At 40.7% G+C, this 19293-nt stretch overlaps 1 protein-coding gene across 1 annotated transcript; it reads right to left on the bottom strand.

The window, feature by feature from the left end:
* Positions 1-4014: 4014 nt before the first annotated feature.
* On the bottom strand, positions 4015-14222 carry SLC46A3 (solute carrier family 46 member 3). Its single transcript, XM_068181179.1, is given in 6 exon segments — positions 4015-4175; positions 5739-5895; positions 7306-7389; positions 7798-8667; positions 13781-13993; positions 13996-14222. Coding segments are annotated over 6 exon segments (1494 nt in total). The 5' UTR covers positions 14078-14222; the 3' UTR covers positions 4015-4087.
* Positions 14223-19293: the final 5071 nt, after the last annotated feature.

Here is a 19293-nt window from a genome sequence, read left to right as displayed (position 1 = left end):
AATTCTAGGAGGAATGTTGCTATAAACCTTCTTCCACAACTGCAAACATCCCTTGTGCTTTTCAGTGGGCTTATACCTACAACAAATTCCCTATATGTTTGGGCCAAAGCCTCTAACTTCTGTCCTGTAAATTTTATAGTGCTTTTATATGCAAAACATTGCAGCATTTTGGAAACATTAAGATGATAGCATGACTCACTTTAGGTGGTGGTGATCTTACTTGGTTTTATATTTAAACTTGTTTCATTTAAGAAATTGAGCTTCTAAAATTTTCTGTCACTTGAGACTTGTAGAGATTAGAGGCTTGTGCTATGCAGTACAAGCTGCTTAATTTGTTGGGGTTTTTGCTCTTAGGGCGGTTAAACAGAGGACCAGTAAATTGAACATGCAAGTGTAGACCTACTCACATTTTTGTTTTCTACAGCTGTCCTCGTCCATGAGCTGATAATCTTTCTTAAATATCAGAGTTGGCTGCTGATTTATAGTTGACAAGTTCCTCTGCAGTTGTGTGTAAAGCAAAACTAAACTGTTGTTACGAAGCAAGCTTGGGGTTCAGTAGGCTTTGTACTGCTTGAGGCTCGGGCCAGAAAAGCTGAGGGATTACATTGCCAGTCTGGGACAAGCTAAAGGATTTTTAGGAGGTCTGCCATGTTACCAGCGCTGTTCAAGAAAACAGGGAGCCATCCAATTATTGGGCATTAATACCTTACAGCTCCCCACTTCAGTGTATTGAGCTGGTTGGCCTTTCCTAGTGTTGGCTGAAAGATGGATGCTGTTGCATCTGAGCAAAACTACATTAAGGAATTTACTAGAGTTTCTCATTAGTGCAGTGTAAAACCAGAAGCAGATTAGGAGGCTGAATACAATTTTTAGGTGGTTTTGTTCAATGAGTAGTATACTTTGTAATAATCTTGGGTGAGATCAAGCCATATTCAGAGCCAGGAAGTTGCATTGTTCATTATGTCTGTAAGGAAGCTAATCCTAGGGGCTAGCCAGGCTGGAAAGCAAGCAGTATGTCTAAGAGGCCCATATGAGAATTTATGCTGTTAGTAGAGAAATGGGAGTCAAGCAGGACTGAGGTAAAAAGGAAGGGTTACATTTTCTCAGTGCTAAGGGGGTTGGGCTTTGGACTGGGCTTCCTGCCCCAGCCCATGTTTCCCATTTTGTACAAGCCTCATTCCGTAAAGCAGGTGCTGCATGGAACCACATGCCACAGAGGCAGCTAAATGGGGTATGCTGGGCACTGGAGCTGGGACAGATCTGGCCTGGTAAGGGGAGGAAGGCACTTCCAGCTCCACTGCTCTGGCAGGTGCAACACAAGCTCCCACCGTGACTTCTTGCTGTTGGCAGTGATGTCCCTACTCTGCAACTCCCCACCTCCTCTTAGTGCCAATGTTCTGGGCAGCAGCCTTTCATCTCCCCAGGCACAGGAGGGAAACAAAAGCACATCTTCCTGCTCTGTTGTTTGTGTTATGACCATAAAATGTAGATGATACCATAGTGCTGCTCCTGTTTGCACCAACATCCTCTGTAAGTCTCGCCCTTGGCCATTTGTCAAAATTTAAAAGCACAAGAACTACACATGCAACAGAGCTAAAAAAACCAGACTTTATTATTATTATGTCAAAATAATTTGTATTTATACACAAATTATTATAAACTTAAAAGATTTTGCTTTAATAATCTGATGCATATTAGTACTTGGTTCCCCAGCTTGCACTGTGCAAGGCATTTTAAAACACAGTTCATATCCTGCATGTGTTTTGGCCTAAATTTATAGCCAGTTCTAAATGCTCCATCTACCAGAAGCACTCTGCACACAGCACATACTTTGTGCAGTTAAACCATAACAAAGCCATTCCTGAGGTGTATGGGCTTGTCCAAAGTTGGACTGACTGACACAGCACGGCTGTGGAAGTGGCTTGCTTTGTTGTGAACTTCCAAGTGCTAGAAGAAGTGTGCACTGAAGAAGAGCAAGTGAAGGTACACAACCCTTCTGCATTTGTTTTTTTATTTCCAGGCAGTTTTATGTGAAATAGTTAATTTCATAAAGCCTTACATAACTGCATAATGAAGAAGCAAAGAAGATAATGTAATGATTGTGCTAAAATCCTTTACATCAGTGTTTTCTTAATCTCTCTACAAGTACTCATTATGTTTTGGACCCACTGGTTATTGTAGAACTCAGCTCATGTTTCCAGTAAGTTGGCAGTGGCTTGGGCACCTCAAAGGCATTAAGCAGTTTTATTTTCTGGCTCTTGTCTAAACTACTGAGAGAAAGCTAATGATCTTTAATTGCCAAGATCAGTCTTGGGAGTTCAGGACAGAAGTGTAAGAGCTGGCTAGAGATGTTAGTACATTCCCTCTGGCCTGGATAAATGACCCTGTTTTCACCTGTGCTGAGCAGATAGTGGTCTCCTGAATATTTGTAAGCTCTCCCTTTAACTTATTTGAACCTTCTTCCAGGCTTCTCTGTTATCATGATAAGTAACTTGGAAAGAACGCAATCATTCAGTTACAAAGGATCTATAAAAGTATCATAATGATTTGGTGTTACTGGTTTTTGGTGGAGTACCACTGGGAAGTTCTGCAGGAGTCTCTGTTCATAGGATGGGTATCAGTAGCTGTAAGCAGCTCATCAATTATGCAGCACATGCTATGTCTGTCTGCATTTTTATCCTATGCTGTGTGCATGTGAAGTCATTGTAGTTGCTGTCCTAGAGGTTTCATTCTCTAAATGGCAAAAACTTTACATTGTTTTGCTTTTTCTACCTAATCTGTTTTGGGGGGAAAGAGTCACACACAACTTTGAGAGATCAGAACAGTATTGGCTGTCAAACTTAACAAAAATCAACAGATGGAAGTGGTCCTTAACATGGTGTTATATTCACACTTCTGCTGTGCTGTGCATTCCAGAACCAAATACTCAGGATAATTTCTACTTAAAGATCTTAAGGGAAAAGGTGAGGAGTCAGTGCTGAAACTGATTTCTAGGTTTGGCAGTCTTACCAGTTTGCACTGGGGTGCTGGGCATGTCACTTGTCCTCTTTGTTAATTTCTCTCTATGCAACCGAGAGCACAGTATCTGTTATGGAACGATGGTTTGAATAGCATTTGTAAAGTGCTTTAAAGATTAGAAGTGCTGTTCAAATGTTCATAAATTATGCTGCGTTTGTTGCAAGATGATTAGATTCATGATTCTGATTTTGTCACCTCATTTCAGGGTTGTTAAAAAAATAAAGATCTACAGATAAGAAGTGCTATCACAGCTTTTCACTGAAAGAAACGTTTAAGCTAAGTACCAACTTAACTACAAAACAAGAAGTATCTCTGGGACAAAACATGTCTGTATGCAGTCCTTAATATATGGAAAATGATAAATGTGCAATATGCCCTCTGCAAAATGTAGGTTTAGGCTGACCTTACTCTCTGCAAGATGGAAATTTTCTGACAGTTCTGTGTGAAAATCCCTTTCAAGAACTAAGTCACAGGCAAGGTCCACACATCTTATGTTAAGCTTACACCAACACTCTGCTAGCTGCAGAACAGTAAGTGTACTTATGGCAGGTGTAAGTACTGTCTCCAGTTTGCTTTCTAAAAAAACCTATTTTTTTAGTTTAGTAATTTTAGACAGTTTGAGGGCTTCAGTGTTAAGACAGGCCTTTCAAGATGTACACAGTGGACCACATCCTCAGCTGGCACAAGCTGCAATGGCTTCAGCAGAATTGCCAGTGTCCTCTGGGTTGCTAAGCTTATCTTTGTCACCCAACTTAGAGTGATACAAGATATATCACGATCCACAGCTGACAGTCTCAAACGTGAGAAAGTGGAAAAAGTGTCATCCTACCTTATTTTTTCCTTCATGCTGAAGCAGCATTAATCTCAATTGTCAGCCTATTTCCATAGTTAAGAGCTAGCTTTAGTCAAGTGCTAAAAAGAGACTGGGTATTGAGTGGTACCAATTTAGTGCTTATTGCTGCAGGGCCACTTGGAGACTCTCTTGTGTTATCGCTGTGGTTTCTGTGTGACATAACTATCTCTGCCACTGCATGTCAGATTAGAAATCCCGAGTATGTGGATCCTTTGTTCAACTATCAGCACTCTCTAAGCTGGATACTTCTTCAGGTACCAGCAGAGCCAAGTCCTCCCCATTCCAGCTTGTGCACAGAAGCCAGCTGTAAGACAAAGATAAGACAGGTATCTTAGCTGAGATAGTTCCGTACAGCATGCTGATTCAGCACCAACAAACACACAGGATAGCTCTCTGCAGCCATCCTCTGTGGCACAAATGTGTCTTAGTAAACAAAAGCAGTGACACTATTTGCCCTAATTACAAAAGTCAGACAATATCATTTTTGCATTTGAGCACAGTACTAAACTACTCTGCCTGTTAGAGACTGGAACAGCTACCTTTTCTGTTCTCCAACTGCATGACACTCTAAAAAGAAAGGTGCAGAGAAAGGGTATTCAAAGGGTCAGATACCTGAAATTAATGACAGAAGGTAAAGAAATATAACTTGCAGAAATCTATGGTGATGATGTACTACAGTACTGATTGCAAGATGGGCTGATGGTAAATGTTTCCTTTTCTACAGTAGAGATTGCTCTCTTAATAGATACTTTCTCTACTTACACTGAACTAAACTAAAGATAATACTTAATAGAACAACTACTTTGTTAATGTAACTGAATTTCTCAATTATTTTATTACTTTACTGGAAGGTATTCTACTCACATACAAGACCCCTTTGCTTCAATTCCCTCAGGTCTAAGACCCATCACTACCTTAAATTACCATTAGTATAGCTTCTCTGTAAAGACTGTGTAAATAATTACAATGAAGCAAGAATAGACTTGAAATTTTGTGAAATGTTCTAAATCTACAGCATTACCACTGTCTATTTAAATCTTAAAATGCAGCTGATGCAGAGATAAAAGGTGACCGAGGTGAAGTCTAAGTATTAGGAAAAAATATACAAGTCTCCAGCCAGAGTGCCACCCTCTTAAGAAAAACATCTTTTCCCCCATCTGTAAATCTATCTAATGAAAACTGACTCTTCTGTCATTTAGATTTTTGTTTCAGCATCCTAAAAAGAGTTTATACTGGAAATAATGTAAAATGATCTTTGCTTTATAAGTACTCATTAATGGTATTTCACTGTCCATATTACTAGATGGTCACTAGATATGATTAGACACAACTGCTATAGAGGCCTGTTTTTTAAAACATGTTTAGAAGTTTATTCTTTTGGGATTTAAAATCTTTTACAGATTTTAATGACACTGGGTCACAAGATACCCATGACCAAAGACCAGGACAGATAGATTTCCTTTAAACCCAGTGGGTGGCTGTCACATTTATAACCCTCATTAGCATCTAGAAGAGCTCAGATTGCAAAATTAAGTTCATGCCTTTCACATGATCTGTGGGAAAGGCTTTCCTGGAAGAAAGACCATGTAAAAGTCTCAAACCAAGGGAAGTTACATGTGCAGTCAAGGCTATGGTGTATCCCACTGGCAGTACATTCAGGATAGGCTTCAGTTTGGGGGAAATTCACAGCACAGAGCTGAGGGAAGTTAGCTGGATCAGGGAAAAGCTGTGAAGCTAGAGCCACTACAGCACCCTAGCAGATAGGAAAGTTTGAGAACTACTACACTAAACTATTCAGCTTCAATTCATGTCAACATAGAAATTTCTGGCAAAGGCAGTCAGAACAACCCTCCTGATCCGTACTTACCACAGCACAGACAGTGGAATTAGACAAAGGCCTGCTGATAGGAGAAAGCTAAAGCCTGAAAACCATGCAACAGTAGTTGCATAGAGAATGTTAAAAACTGAAATTGACATTGTGCCGGTCACAACTTCTAAACAGGCAATACAAGCAAACACAGCACCTGCCAAAAATAAATGGGCAAATTACAAACAAAACAAAATCTCTTCAAAGTACTGAAGTTTTTAAACATGGTTCAAAAGATATATCTGTTGACAGTATTTTTGCAAGTATGCAAGTTACAAGCAGTAGACAATCATACTTTGCTATGAAAGTGTCTTCTGTGGCAACTCCTACAAAATGCTAGTTCTTTTAAATGAACAAAAAAACCTACAAATAACACATTGTGTTAATGGAAACTATTTTTCTTTACTATTATTCTGTCAACATGCCTACTTTCTTGCATTTACTTATCACATCAATTTTAACCTGTTGATCCCTGCTAACCATGTTTTGCACATCTCTATCCTTTACCCCTTCCAGTTCCCTTCTTCATTCTTACCTCTCCCTTTCTTGTTCCTTCCTTCTCTAACCTTCACTCTTATATGTGGAAAAGACTGATTCAGCAAGAACTGCTGGTTCAGCTTAAAACCACTGCCTTCTCATTTTTGAAAAGAAACAACATTTTTTGGACTGAACTACCCTTTGGGTTGGCAGTCTATTCCGTAAGTGTCTTGTTGAACACATTTTCCCGAGCTGCATTCATAGTCACAGGACCATAACCAATATCATACTAGGTAAGCAGAAAAGGATGACAAGAGGCAACCTCATTGCTGCATCAAACTACTCGAGTAGCCAAAGCCCTGAAGAATGCCGAGAAACTCAATACCAGAGGTGCATTTTAGCACAGCTAGCACAAAGAGATCTTTGTTTTAGTGTATGAAGATTAATCTTTTAAAAAATAAAGCAACTCAGGAAAATGTTTCTAGAAAGTATGTATTTCCCAAAATTTAGAAAATACACATTCCCCAAAAGCAAAATATGGGATATTAGAGTCATATTTTGAGGCCTGACATGCTTTTTTCTGTGTCCCATAAGGAAAGGACTTTGAGAAGTATTATGTTATATTTCTTGGGACATGTTTAGAAGCCACAGGCCTGAAGTTGGATTCCTGCTCCATAGCTGAGGATACAAGTCTAATTGTTTCCAAGTGCTATGAAGATTGACCACCTACTGCTTACCTTTTAAAATTAGTAAGTGAGAAATTGACTAAATAACAGAAACATATCTTTCTCTGCATGCCAAAATCTTGTGAATGTAGAAGCCCTTGTGAAATCACACTTGTATTGGGCATTCTTCTGCTTCAAGTTTCCCATGGTCTTTAATTTAAGAACAGTAGTTTGTTTGAAAGTTGAAGCTTGCAGTAGTTTTTAACACAGTGTTGTTTATATTTAATTCAGAACCAGAAACCATTAATTTGAAAGAAAAACAATCTTAAAGTACCAATATAGATCTGTTTGTTTAAAGGTAATCTTTGTGCATCTCTGTTCTGAAGCACCATATTATTTTATTGTTTAAAAACAATTCTACTTACCCTGTTCACCAGGGAGAACCACTTTAGACAGCATGGATCGGAGAACAGGAATAGGCATAAAGCAGAACAAAGATGGCACTCTCACTGTAAAGCAGCCAGGAGACATTGAGGTAATTAAAATCCAGGAATTTACAAATATATTCCAACTGCATTGGTCATATACTTTTGAACACTTAGTTCCCCAAGCAGTAAAAGGCAACAGAAAAGTCAGACTAGATGTGCACTGAGACAAAATTATCCAAGAACAGAGAAATTAATAAATCAAATATATTTCTATGGCACTAAAACCATAAGCATGTAATTCCATTGTTTCTCCACACGGTTCATCTTTTAATCAAATCCTAGATCAGTCTGATCAACCATTTATGTTTTACCTTTCTATGACCCTTTCAAGGCGGCATGTTCAATATCCAACAACTGCATTCACTACAGGTAACACAGCAGTATTTTCATATACATTGTTGACCATGGAAAAACTGATTCTGAACTCACCTAAAAACATGAGCAGAGTAGTTTTGGCAAAGGCAGCTGTGATCATTCCTCCAATGTAAGAAAATATCCCAATAAAGACAATATAAATGTCTTTGAGACATTTGGAAAATAAGTAAACTCCTAAAAAGCTGGTCAACGAGATAGAAGTGGATGCAGCTGCTCCATATCCAATGTACACTTCATTCCAGCAGAGTGGCTCATCCAGTTCATACAGTGTAAAAAGTGAACTCCCACCCAGCACAGTAAACAAGTAAGTCATAAATGTAAAAAGTAACACAATTATTAAAATTCTCTTTTTGTAAGGGGCAGTTTGAAAAAGCACGTACACTCCAGAAAATGTCTCCCTAAGAAGTTCTTTCGAGGATACTGGTGCTTCATGCTGGAATTGAGATATGCCTATGGTATCTTCCAGAAAAAATACAATATAGATGATATTAATGACATGAAGCAGAGATGCTATCACAAATGTCCATGGAAAGCCTATTCCTCTTAGAAAGTAGCCAGATGACAGTCCTGCCAATCCAGATACAACTCCAAAAATCAAATCCACTACAGCTATTCGTGTTGTTTTCTGCTTCTCATCATGGCACTCCTCTGCTATGTAAGCAAAGCCTCCTCCAAGGAAAGTTGCTATACTCCCAAACAGTCCAGTAATAAATGCGACTGCAAATAGGACAGAGAGTGACAAGGAAAAATACGATACTGCAGTCAAGCTAATACCAGAAATCAAAGCTCCCATTGATGGTAAAACTAAAGACCTTTTGTGTCCCTGGCGATCCCCATTAGCTACAATGACAAAGGCAACTATAAGGCTGGGAATGGCTCTAGTTAAGTCCAACTGCATATTAAAAACAGAGGCTTTTTCTTGAACTTCCTGCAAAGAGAAAATAAAAATAATTATAAATACTATAATATATTGGGAAAAAAAATCTGTCACAATATTACACACATAATTATTAATATGCAGTATAATGAATATCACTGTACATGTTTATCAATTATAAATAATACTATTATGAAACATAATACATGCAATGTAGTTTTATAATATTATATGACATTTTGATATACTAGGCTATAATAAAATACATTGCATATTCAGTCTTTCACAATTGATCTTCAATATTCCTGAAACATTCCCTGTTACATTTTAATCCAAAACTTAGAGCTTAAGACACAGTCTTACTAGTACTGTTGACAGAGGAGTTTCATTGCAAGTCAAGAGAACAATCCTTTTGAACATGCACTTACAAGAGCTGTAAGTATCTTTAACTGCAAGCATCTCCTTCAATTCAGGGTATGGCAAGAGGGCGCTGGGCTATTTTAATACTACTCAGAAATCAGTAGGAAGCCAGTCATTGATGAAGCAACACACCCCCTGCTCCCTCCTCACAGGAGATCATTTTTCCTCCCAAATAATTCTACTGAGGGGCTTACAAGGAACAATTAATGGACTAGAGCACACTATGCAAGTAAACAGATCACAATTTGCTCCGACATCCCACTGTAAAATCTTACTAGTACTATTACAAACAACAGTAACAACCAAAAATGTGAAGTACAGCTTTAAATATTGTACTGACTCACAGGTATGTGAATTAATGGATTTTGCAAACACATAAAGCTCTGGGTTCAGAAATTGTCCAAATGAGTGATGTCTCTACAGATACATCACAGCAGGTATTCACATAAGGAACAGCAGCTAACACTATAAAAATAAACTGTAAACACCCATTATGAGGAAAATTTCAGAGTCCTTTATAGCAGAAATAATATAGAAAAAATAAAATGTGACTGAAAAACAACCATTTAACAGAGCATGAATGGCTGCAGAAAAAAGAACGTTTAATTAAAAAAAAAAATTGTTATGAAGCGAGCTGCTAAAGGACACTCAGCAAGCTAATTCAGATCTTGTTTTTAATACATAGATACAGACCTGATGAGCAGCCACAACAGCCCTTTCAAAGACAGCCACCTGATCAGACAGCAGGGGAAAAGGAAGAAACTTTATTCATACAAACCCTTCATACTAGCTAAGTTTCAGATGCAGAGTAAAGTCTTGCTGAAAGTCCTGGAATTTTCTGAGGCACAACACTGACTTAGGCAGTCATTGTGCTCTTCAATCAGCAACAGGTACACTTCTGCAAATCTGCCCACACCATTCTCAGCCTGTATTCAAGCCATCTATACTCCAAGTTTCAGGCATCTCATCTGTAGCTAACATAATCCTGACTGAGTAGCATCCAAAATTATGAAAAACCCCTTGAACTTACAGGAATGTACTTTGGGCAATTTTAAAAGCTGCTGAATGCTTTATAAATTCATATTTATATTTACAGGCAGAGACCATGAGTTTCTCATTCAATTTCTTCCTTTGCTTAGAAGATACCAGGTTTTATTACAAGAGGAAAATTCAACTGATCCTGAGGTTCTCAAGGAAAGCCTTCAAGATCCCCAGCACTCCAAAGTCTTTTGCTCCCTTCCCTTATAGTGTCTGACTGCCTTAGCATTCATGATGTCCTGTCCACTGGCCAGCAATGCAGTCACCCTGGAAGGGTCAAAACCATGAAGACTGAACAAACTGAGATGGAAAACGTTATTCTAATCTTTAACTCCTCTGCTGCTGACAAAAAGAACTCTATATAGTTGCAGACTTTGCTTCTTTGCTAGGATTGTCTTGTTCAAAGCCATGAGCATCAAAAAAATGCTACTATGTTAAAAGTAAAATGAAATGTTAATATGTATCATCTCAATCCACATTAACCACATAATACAAGGATTATTGCCAGACCATAATGCAGAGTAAAACTGAAAGAATGAAGAACCCATAACTTGGGTGTCCTTGTTTTGGAAGAAGCTGTGCAACACACAAAACATAGCTACACATCCAGGTACCACACGTGATCATGAACTTGCTGAGATAAAAATCTTGATGTCTACTGAAAAGAAGACTGCAGACAAAAGTACTGGAAAAATCAATTTAGAGTGTAAGGCATGCAACTGCTCACTCAATGGTTTTATAAAGCCAAAGGAAAAGAATATAGAAAATGATAGGTCAAACCTTCAGCTGCTTTAAAATCACATGACTCCATTAAATAATCAATGGAACTATATATATTTAAAGAGAAAGGTCTAGTTTTTTAATCTGCAAATTCACTCTACTCTGAAAAATTACTCACAGTGGACAGAGATAGATATTTCAATCACCTATTTCAAAATTAAAAGAATGAAAATGAAGAAGCAAGTAACTTATATAAAGATTAAATTAAGAGAGAAATGCAGCACCTGAGATTGAATAATATAAAGGACTTGATAAACTCACAGGCTCATAAGATAAAATATTACTGAGTAGCAAGGGGAAATGAATAGATTGGATAATACATCAATGGAATGGGGTAAGTTGTGATTATTGACTAATAATATAGCTCTTTCTGAGATATTAAAAAAAGGATTATCCAAACTGGTGATCAGAATGCTTCCATTTATATTCAAATTACCTTCAAACTCACTTTATTATAAGATGACTATTTTTTTCAAATTGTAAAAAACAATTAGTCTAAATCCTGCAAAGACTAACCATTTTGAATTATATTCTACTTTTTATGCAGGCTCCAAGTGATTTTTGTCTTCAATTTCCTTTTACATTTTGCTTTGAAATAGGTGACATTAGTATAAAGCTTCTTCATTCTTAGAACATAAGCACACTAAATTAACTGTTAAGAGAGATGTTCTTTTAAACATTAATGCCAAACAGGGCCTCACAGCAACAGTTACAACATCTATAAACCTAATTCAGTTAGGTTTAGGTTAGGAAGGTCTTAGAAAATCTGGAACACCATCTTCACACTTCCCTGCAAAAGAGTTTGGAATTAAGTTACTGGATTTTCTCTTTGGCTCATACACAGGACCATTACTCAGCACAGAGGTCCATTTGCACTTAAATTAATGCGTGTTTTGAGCACTTACATTGTTACATTATGGTAACCACTGTGGTATAAAAATGCAGCAAGGCATCCAGACAAGAATGTAGTTGATCAAAAGCTCATGCCCTACTGGCAATCACTGAAATGCAGGGAACAGAAATTTGGCAGGAATGGGAAACGAAGTTCTGTTGGCCATTATTCAACTGCTGTCTTGAAGGTATCATGTTCTCAAATATCAAATTAACTATAATTTGTAAACAAAAGACCTGTAAAGTGTGAATATGTCATCACATCAGCGACGCTATCTAAACTTCAGCTGAAATTAAGCACTCTACTTCAGTGTTTTGAGAAAAGAAATATGAAGTCTTATATCTTGAACCATAGGTAATGACAATTTTAAAATCAGGTTGAATTTGAGGGGGTTGCAAAACGCAAAGATGTATTTGAAATGTCAATTTCTTGATGGGCTCTGCAATTAGAATTGTATGCTTAGAGGAAATGGCCAGACACAGCATCAAATGGGGAGCTAATACTAAAAAAAACCACTTTTTTGGGAGTAACATACAAGCATTACTCCAACAATAACTGGTAATTACCACCATGGGTCAGCCCAGAAGCCATGTTGGACCACAATTCTATTGACCTTTTCACATTTTTCCTACTAAGACCAGCTTCTGTCACATGACAAAGAACATATGCCACACTAAAAGTCCTGAATTATTTCTTTGATCACCTTAACTGGAGGCATGTACCATTAACAATCTCCTTTTATATATGACAAATGAGGCAGATAAGCTCAGGTGTTCAGTCTTGCACATATGCAGCACATCACAGATTCAGATATGGGATGTAAGCAAAAATTTTCAAGTAGCACCTTTTCAGCAGTGTAAGGGAATGCCAGCTGACTGTTTCTGTAACTTCAGCTTCTGTGTAATTTATATGGTGAATCATATTATTTTCTGACCCTACAGTGGTTTCATCTTTCACTTTATCCAGCCCAACTGCCAGTTGTTGTTGACAAATATGGTTCTATTGCACCTCTTCTGAAAACATGTTCCCTCTGCTATTCCCATGTTGGACACGGAAATCATGTGGCCACTGAGTGTGCCAGAGCAGTGTATTGCTTCATACTAAATGAAGCAATGAAATTTAGCAATGAAATGAAAATAAAACAACATTCAAAAAGCAACAGCCCCCAAACAAGAGATGAGCTTTCTGTTGAATCAGTGCCCCACTCAAATACAAACCATAACCTGTAACTGCAGAACTGCGAGATATAACACAAGGGGTGAGAGGGGGAAGGGAAATGGAGAATTACCATCTCTTCTGCTGGCAGCTCACAGCTAGCTCTGCTTAAGTGTAGCATTAAAACTGCACTGGAAGTGCAATGGAAGAGGTACCAGTCAACAACTAACTATCCAGCACACTGAACTATGGAAAAGTGCTAAAAATGTAACTGACCATGCCAATTTGACGTCCTTGTATTCCAACAAGGCAAACCATCAACTGCACTTGATCATGCAAAGATCAGTTAAAATTTTCCCACATTTTAAACCCACAAAAAAAAATTAATTTCCCCTGTTCCTTGTTCTTGTAATTCCTCTGAAATACATGTATTTTAAGCTAGATGCTATTCCTCAAAATTACAGGGCATTTACTAAACTTCACATGGTTACAAAGAACAGTAGGAGCCAGAGAGACAACGGGTGGCTCACAAACACAACACGCACAATGGTGTGGGAGGAGGAGCCTCCACCTCCAGTTGTACCCTCTGTAATGCCGGCCCAATGCTAATTTGGTCCCCATTCTCTCAGGCGATTTTCAAGTCCCGCTAAAATACGAATTTATCTCAGTATCCTCCTGGAGACAAATCTTTGTCTTTAAAGCACTATCACTACCTACAGCATAACATTAGAGCGAGGAGACAGTGAAGTGAGAGCAGGTTACAAAACTACGGCTTTCCGGAGAATTAAAGGTTAAGGTTATAAAACAGGAGGTAATACCGAGGCAGCACCTCCTGGCTGCAAATTTATTTACAATTATTATTCCTCCCCCGCCACTTGCCTTCTGTTTGATATAAGCCGGGCTGCTCTTATTCTGCTCGCAGTGACTGACATTGCTGTCGCTCACGAAAGTAGAGTTGTACTCCTGCTCCCACAGCCGCCGGTAGATGAACTGCTGCGCCAGCGGGCTCGTCAGGGAAGACGCAAAAATATAGATGAAAATGACGGGCTCCACGCACAGAACCTTCCTCATTTCTGGGTCTGGGCTTCAAACCCTGCGCCAGAAAACAAATCGCAAGTGCTCACGAGGTGAAAGCGAAACCCCGAGCAGCAGCGGCAGGCTGACAGCCCCATGCACGGGGGACACGCTCCGCCGGCCCCCGTCCCGGAGCGCAGCGGTCCCCGCTGCGCTCCCGCTCCGCCCCGCCCCGCCGGGCTGTCCCCTGCGCACCGGCCCCGTCCCGCAGTGCCGTGACACCGGGAGGCGGGACGGGGTGGCCGTGTCCCTCAGCAGAGGAGTGTCCCCCGCCGCGCCGTCACCGCCCCCCCGGCCGCGGCCGCCGAGAGGACGAGGCCGGGTGCCGCCATCTCGGCGCGGCGTCCCTGTCTCTGCCCGCGGGCGGGGCGCTGCGGCGGGCGGGGCCGGGCCCGGCGGCGGAGCGGGGTCCCCGTGCCCGCGGGTGTCACCTTCGCTGTGCTTGTCCCCGCGCCGGGGACGCGCGGGGCTGCTGCCAGAGGTCAGGACACATCAGCACCTTGGCGATTTCAGCACCGCGCCGCACGCCGCCGCTCAGCGCTCCCCGGGCCCGCGGCGTGTTCGGGCTGCTTACACAGCGAGGATCTGCGTGATCAGCGGCGTCGCTGGCCTCGTTTAGCACCGCGACCCCGGCCTGGAGCTCAGCCTGCGCAGGGGCCAGGTGGCCGTGCCTGGCCGAAGAGGAACCCGCGGCGTGCTGCTGGCCCTGCTGCCGGGCGCCCCGCTCTCAGCTGACTTAGCTGAGGTTAGAGGTTTTATTGTAGCTGCTCCCCTTCCATGGGCTCTCGGCTTGTCAGCCTGTGTAAAAGCAACATTTGTTAGCCACCAGCTGGTCTCTCATTAATAGAATCATAAAGCTGTGTAGGTTGGATAAGACCTCTAATATCGTGAAGTCTAGCCATTAACCCAGCACTGCCAGGAAGAGATAGATCTCGCTCTCTGGGTCTGGCATAGCTGGTGTCAGGGGAAAGGCCTTCTGTCGCTGTTTGAACAGCTGCTGGGGCACCTGCTGCATTTCCACGTGAAAGGTTGTGCTGGTGCGGACCCGCAGTTGTGCGGTTTAGATACAGCCTCTGCCCACCCTGCTGTACACGGCATCCACAGCACGGGGAGCACGCAGATCTGCACTGTGCTCCCAAGACAGCACCGAGTAATGATTCTGGCCTTGTCACAAGTGTGATATAGCAAGGAGAGGTGACATATCCGGGGAGTCCTGAAGGACCACCTTTCAGTCTTAAATACTGGTTCTCCATTACAAGTACCGCCAAAAGTCCCTTTTGCTAAAAGCACATCAGAACTTCAAAGTTTCCCTGATGTATTTGCTCTATTAAAATAAGAAGGGCAGTTAAGAAACTTCATGAAATTGAGTTCCTTGATAAAGTGATTTGAAGACAGATTATCCATAACATGGGTCATATGATCTTGAGTAATGCTTTAACTTGTTCACTGCCATGTGACATGTCATTCAGTCCCAAATTTAGGGACAACACTGGTTTGTCAAGTGTCTCTTAGCATAGGATCAACCCAGCATACAAGCTCAGTGGCCTCAATCATATACTTGAACTTCTTTGCTCTAGCATAGAGGCTTACTCACAGAGGCACACAGGCAGACTGGCTCAAAAAAAATGCTACTCTGGCATGAGATCAGCTTGTAGGGAGTAGTGTCCTCCTCCTTGACCTGTCCAAGTCTAAAGTCTGACTCATCCTCTGACAGCATTTTGTTTGTCACAAGGTAAAGCCAAAACAATCATGTGAGGCTGCTAGGTGAGAGGGGCTGTTCAGGTCACTCATCAAGTGTTAACATTTATTTGAGCAGGGTGAAGAAGGGATTTTAAGCCTGTTGGAACTTCCTTTTGTTCCACAGAGGAATATTGTCCAGAGACCCATTAAGTTTCTTGCCAGATCCAGCTGTGCTGAAGAGCCTGTCACTTACAAAGGAACACAAGTGTCTGAGTTTGGTCCAGGTTGCTGGCCAAACTTGTTTTAACACATAGCTCCTTCAGGACAGCCTTCCCAATGCCAAAGAGTGGAGCTGTGGATCTGTGTTCTAGAGAGGTCCTCTGCTTCTCTTCTTCCTAGTAACTGTGTTTAAGTTTGGGCTTGGGTTTACAGAGCCAAGTGGCTCCAGCAAAGCTGTGATCTCACCAGTGCGGAAGGCAAAGCTGCAGCCTGAGCTGGTCACCTGGAAGCACCTTTTTACCTTTGTGCAACAGCTCAAAGCCTGTTCATGAACATCTTCCAGTGCTGACACAACATATTCCCCTCAGGCAAGTGCATTGGAAGAGATTTAGCCCTCATTTCTTTCTAGTCCCCCTTACTGCAAGGGGAACTAAAAGCAATAGATATAATTGGACTTTTAAGATCAGACTTAGTTGGGTGATGCTTATTCTTTGAAGCTGAGCATTTCCAAAAACACAATACATGGCAACCTACCTTCCTCTCTCCCCTGCCACCAGTATTCACAGTGGCCCAAATTTGAGTGACATGCCCATGAACAGACTTCACAAAGATCACAGGCATGTGGTGGCTGCAGCTCTGCAGTTTGCACTGGTTTGCATTTTACGACATCCTCAATGTGTGAGGAATTGAAGATTCTTTTGATGAAGATATTTTGGAGAAATGCTTTGCTGAAATAGTTTGCTGAAACATCAGTAGTGCTTTACTAAATAATATTGACATGTAAAATGTAATTTTAATTGCCTTCTGAGATGTTAAGCACTTTTTAAAATCAAGCTGGCTTTAAGTTACAGAGCTAACAATCTACTAAATAATATTGACATGTAAAATGTAATTTTAATTGCCTTCTGAGATGTTAAGCACTTTTTAAAATCAAGCTGGCTTTAAGTTACAGAGCTAACAATCTACTGAGAACCTTAGCCCTCTACATGTCATTTATGGATTACAGAGTAACATTACTGCACTGTTTGTACTAATGTTCAACTTGTGTTTTCAAGGCTGTCTTGAGAACAATGGTTAACACAAAGTTTAAAAAAGGAACCTAAAAAGGGAAGAGGAGTACATTTTTGGCAGACAGTTTTATACAAAATGCAGTTCTGCAGAAACCTTTCATACCCTGTGTCATGCCCATGAGCAGGGCAAACAAAGATATATGAAGGAAGTTCTCCAAATACTGGAGAAAGGAAAAGAGAGTAAGCCATGTAATTCTACAGATGCATACCTAAGTTTAGATGCAACTATAGAGGTGTGGGCAACAACATCCCACTGACGTTGTGTTCCTGAAAATGGGGTGCTCTGAACACCTCTGCCACAGCATCAGCACTACTGCTAACTGTAGTCTCCATGCCATACGGCACTTTTTACTCTTCTGAAGTGTTGTGTTGAAAATTTGTGCTTGTTTGAATCCTCAAGCATGTGTAAGGCATCAGGTTATATTTATTTTTTCTGAATAAGAAAATCTTAACAGAACTGTTGTTCTTGCTGGCCTCATCTCATACACCACATAACAGCAGCCATTTCTAAATGGGATGCTTTATTCAGTCTTTTCAGTTACCTACCTCTTGTATTTCTGTATTTGCAAGTTCTCCTTGCTCATCTCTGATTATTTCATATGTGAGATTTAGGTATTTCCATTGAAAGCCCTTCACACTGGTGGCTTTTCTGTTTAGATGACTCAGTGGAGAAGAATTTAGCAACTCCCTTCATGCTGTGTTCAGGTGCAGCTTGTGCAGAGAGCCTGTTGTGGTTTTGCCCAGTCCCAAACAAAGCTACAAGAGCTACTAGATCTGCTGTAACTTGCTTTCAGACTACTTGAGGATTTGAAATTTATTTAATGCAGCTGCTTGGTTCTGTTTGAGGGGATTTGGTACTTTGTTTTCCTTCCTGTTTTGCTATCAATCACATTTATGTACTAGGCATGTGATAGCTCTTCACTGTAGATAGCTGATGTAAGTTGTTTTTGTCTGGCTGCATTGCCTCATACAGAATTTCTAGTGAGCCATTTTACAGCTCCAGTTGAGCACCTTAGATGTGCTTTGAAAAATAACTGGTGGTACTGGTAATGCTGTGCTGCCTGCCACTCCCTGTGCCCTCCCTCGGCAGCTGGGTATTGGGTGCCGATGATCAGCAACAGCGCGCTGGAGATAGCCCTGGTTACTGTGACTCAGCAAAGTGCTCTTCTCTTCTGTCTGTATTTCACTTCACCCCTTTGCAGAAGTGGACAGAGGCATCCTGTTGCCTAGACACATGTTTTAATCTGAAACAGCAGGTTTCTTTCCTTCTTTAAATTTTTATTTATTGAATGTAAACAGTTCCTTAACGAGGAACTGAAAGTAAGCAGCTGAGGCAGAGCTGGAGTGGCTGCCTCTGAGCAACATGCTGTTCTATTGGAGGAGGCTATTAAATTTCATCTGTTCTGAAAATCTTGCTAGAGCAAAGTTGTTTCCCCGTTTGTTAAATGAAAGTGCTTTTCATTCCTAGTAAGTTGTTAGGACTGTTGGCTGCATTCCCTTTTCAGAGATAAGGACTCATCGTCCACCATTGCCCTCACGAGAAGCAGGAGCTTTTTGAGGAGCTTCACAAAGACCAACAAGCAGAATGCAGTGTGTTTAGGATACAAGTATTTAAGCTAAGTATCATCAGGAAGGTGGTGACAGATGACAAGCTGTTCTCATCTTTCAAACTCAGTGAGAGAATTACTGCTGTTCTCCCAGAGGACCATGCTTGAGCCTGAGCAGTCCAGCTGAAGTCTTGAGATCAGTGACAGTCTTCATCACTTGAAGGAGTTTGAATTAGAGTGAGACTGTGTCTGTACTCCATACAGGGATTTAATGTACTTTTTCCAGTTTTAGATTCTCAGGGGACAAAGAAAATGGTCTCAAAGGTAAACCTATGAAAGGTTTCAGAGGAAGCAGGACTTCAGTCTGCTTAGCTGTGGTTTAGGTGGTAAGGGCATTTTTCCTCCACCAATTGACCACCAAAACTATTCTTGACATTCAAAGCAGCAGGGGACATGGTTGTAGACCTTATTCCTATCCATCCAAAAATACCCAAATAAACCCTTATGATTTTCCAAACATCTGCCCAGAAAGATCTGAAAAGGGATGTTCAATATGTCCTGTTGCTTTAACTGAAATAATTCCTTCCCTGGCATGATTCTTCTGTACATTTGTGCACATGAAAATCACTGGGTATTTATCCAATTGCACCTTTTTTTTTTTAATAGTTGCAGTAGGTCGCCTGGTGGTCTCTTAGGTATCATAGAACAGCAGCAGAAAATTTCCTGGGTTCTTTCAGATTGTAGAAATAACTAAAGCAGAATTGTCATGTACTGTTTTCAAAGAAGTGCCTTACAAGA

Source organism: Anomalospiza imberbis, chromosome 2 (genome assembly GCF_031753505.1).
Source record: "Anomalospiza imberbis isolate Cuckoo-Finch-1a 21T00152 chromosome 2, ASM3175350v1, whole genome shotgun sequence".
In the NCBI taxonomy this organism is placed as follows: Eukaryota; Metazoa; Chordata; class Aves; order Passeriformes; family Viduidae; genus Anomalospiza; species Anomalospiza imberbis.
Note: the sequence above shows the minus strand (reverse complement) of the source record. Positions and strands in the feature narration are given on the sequence as shown.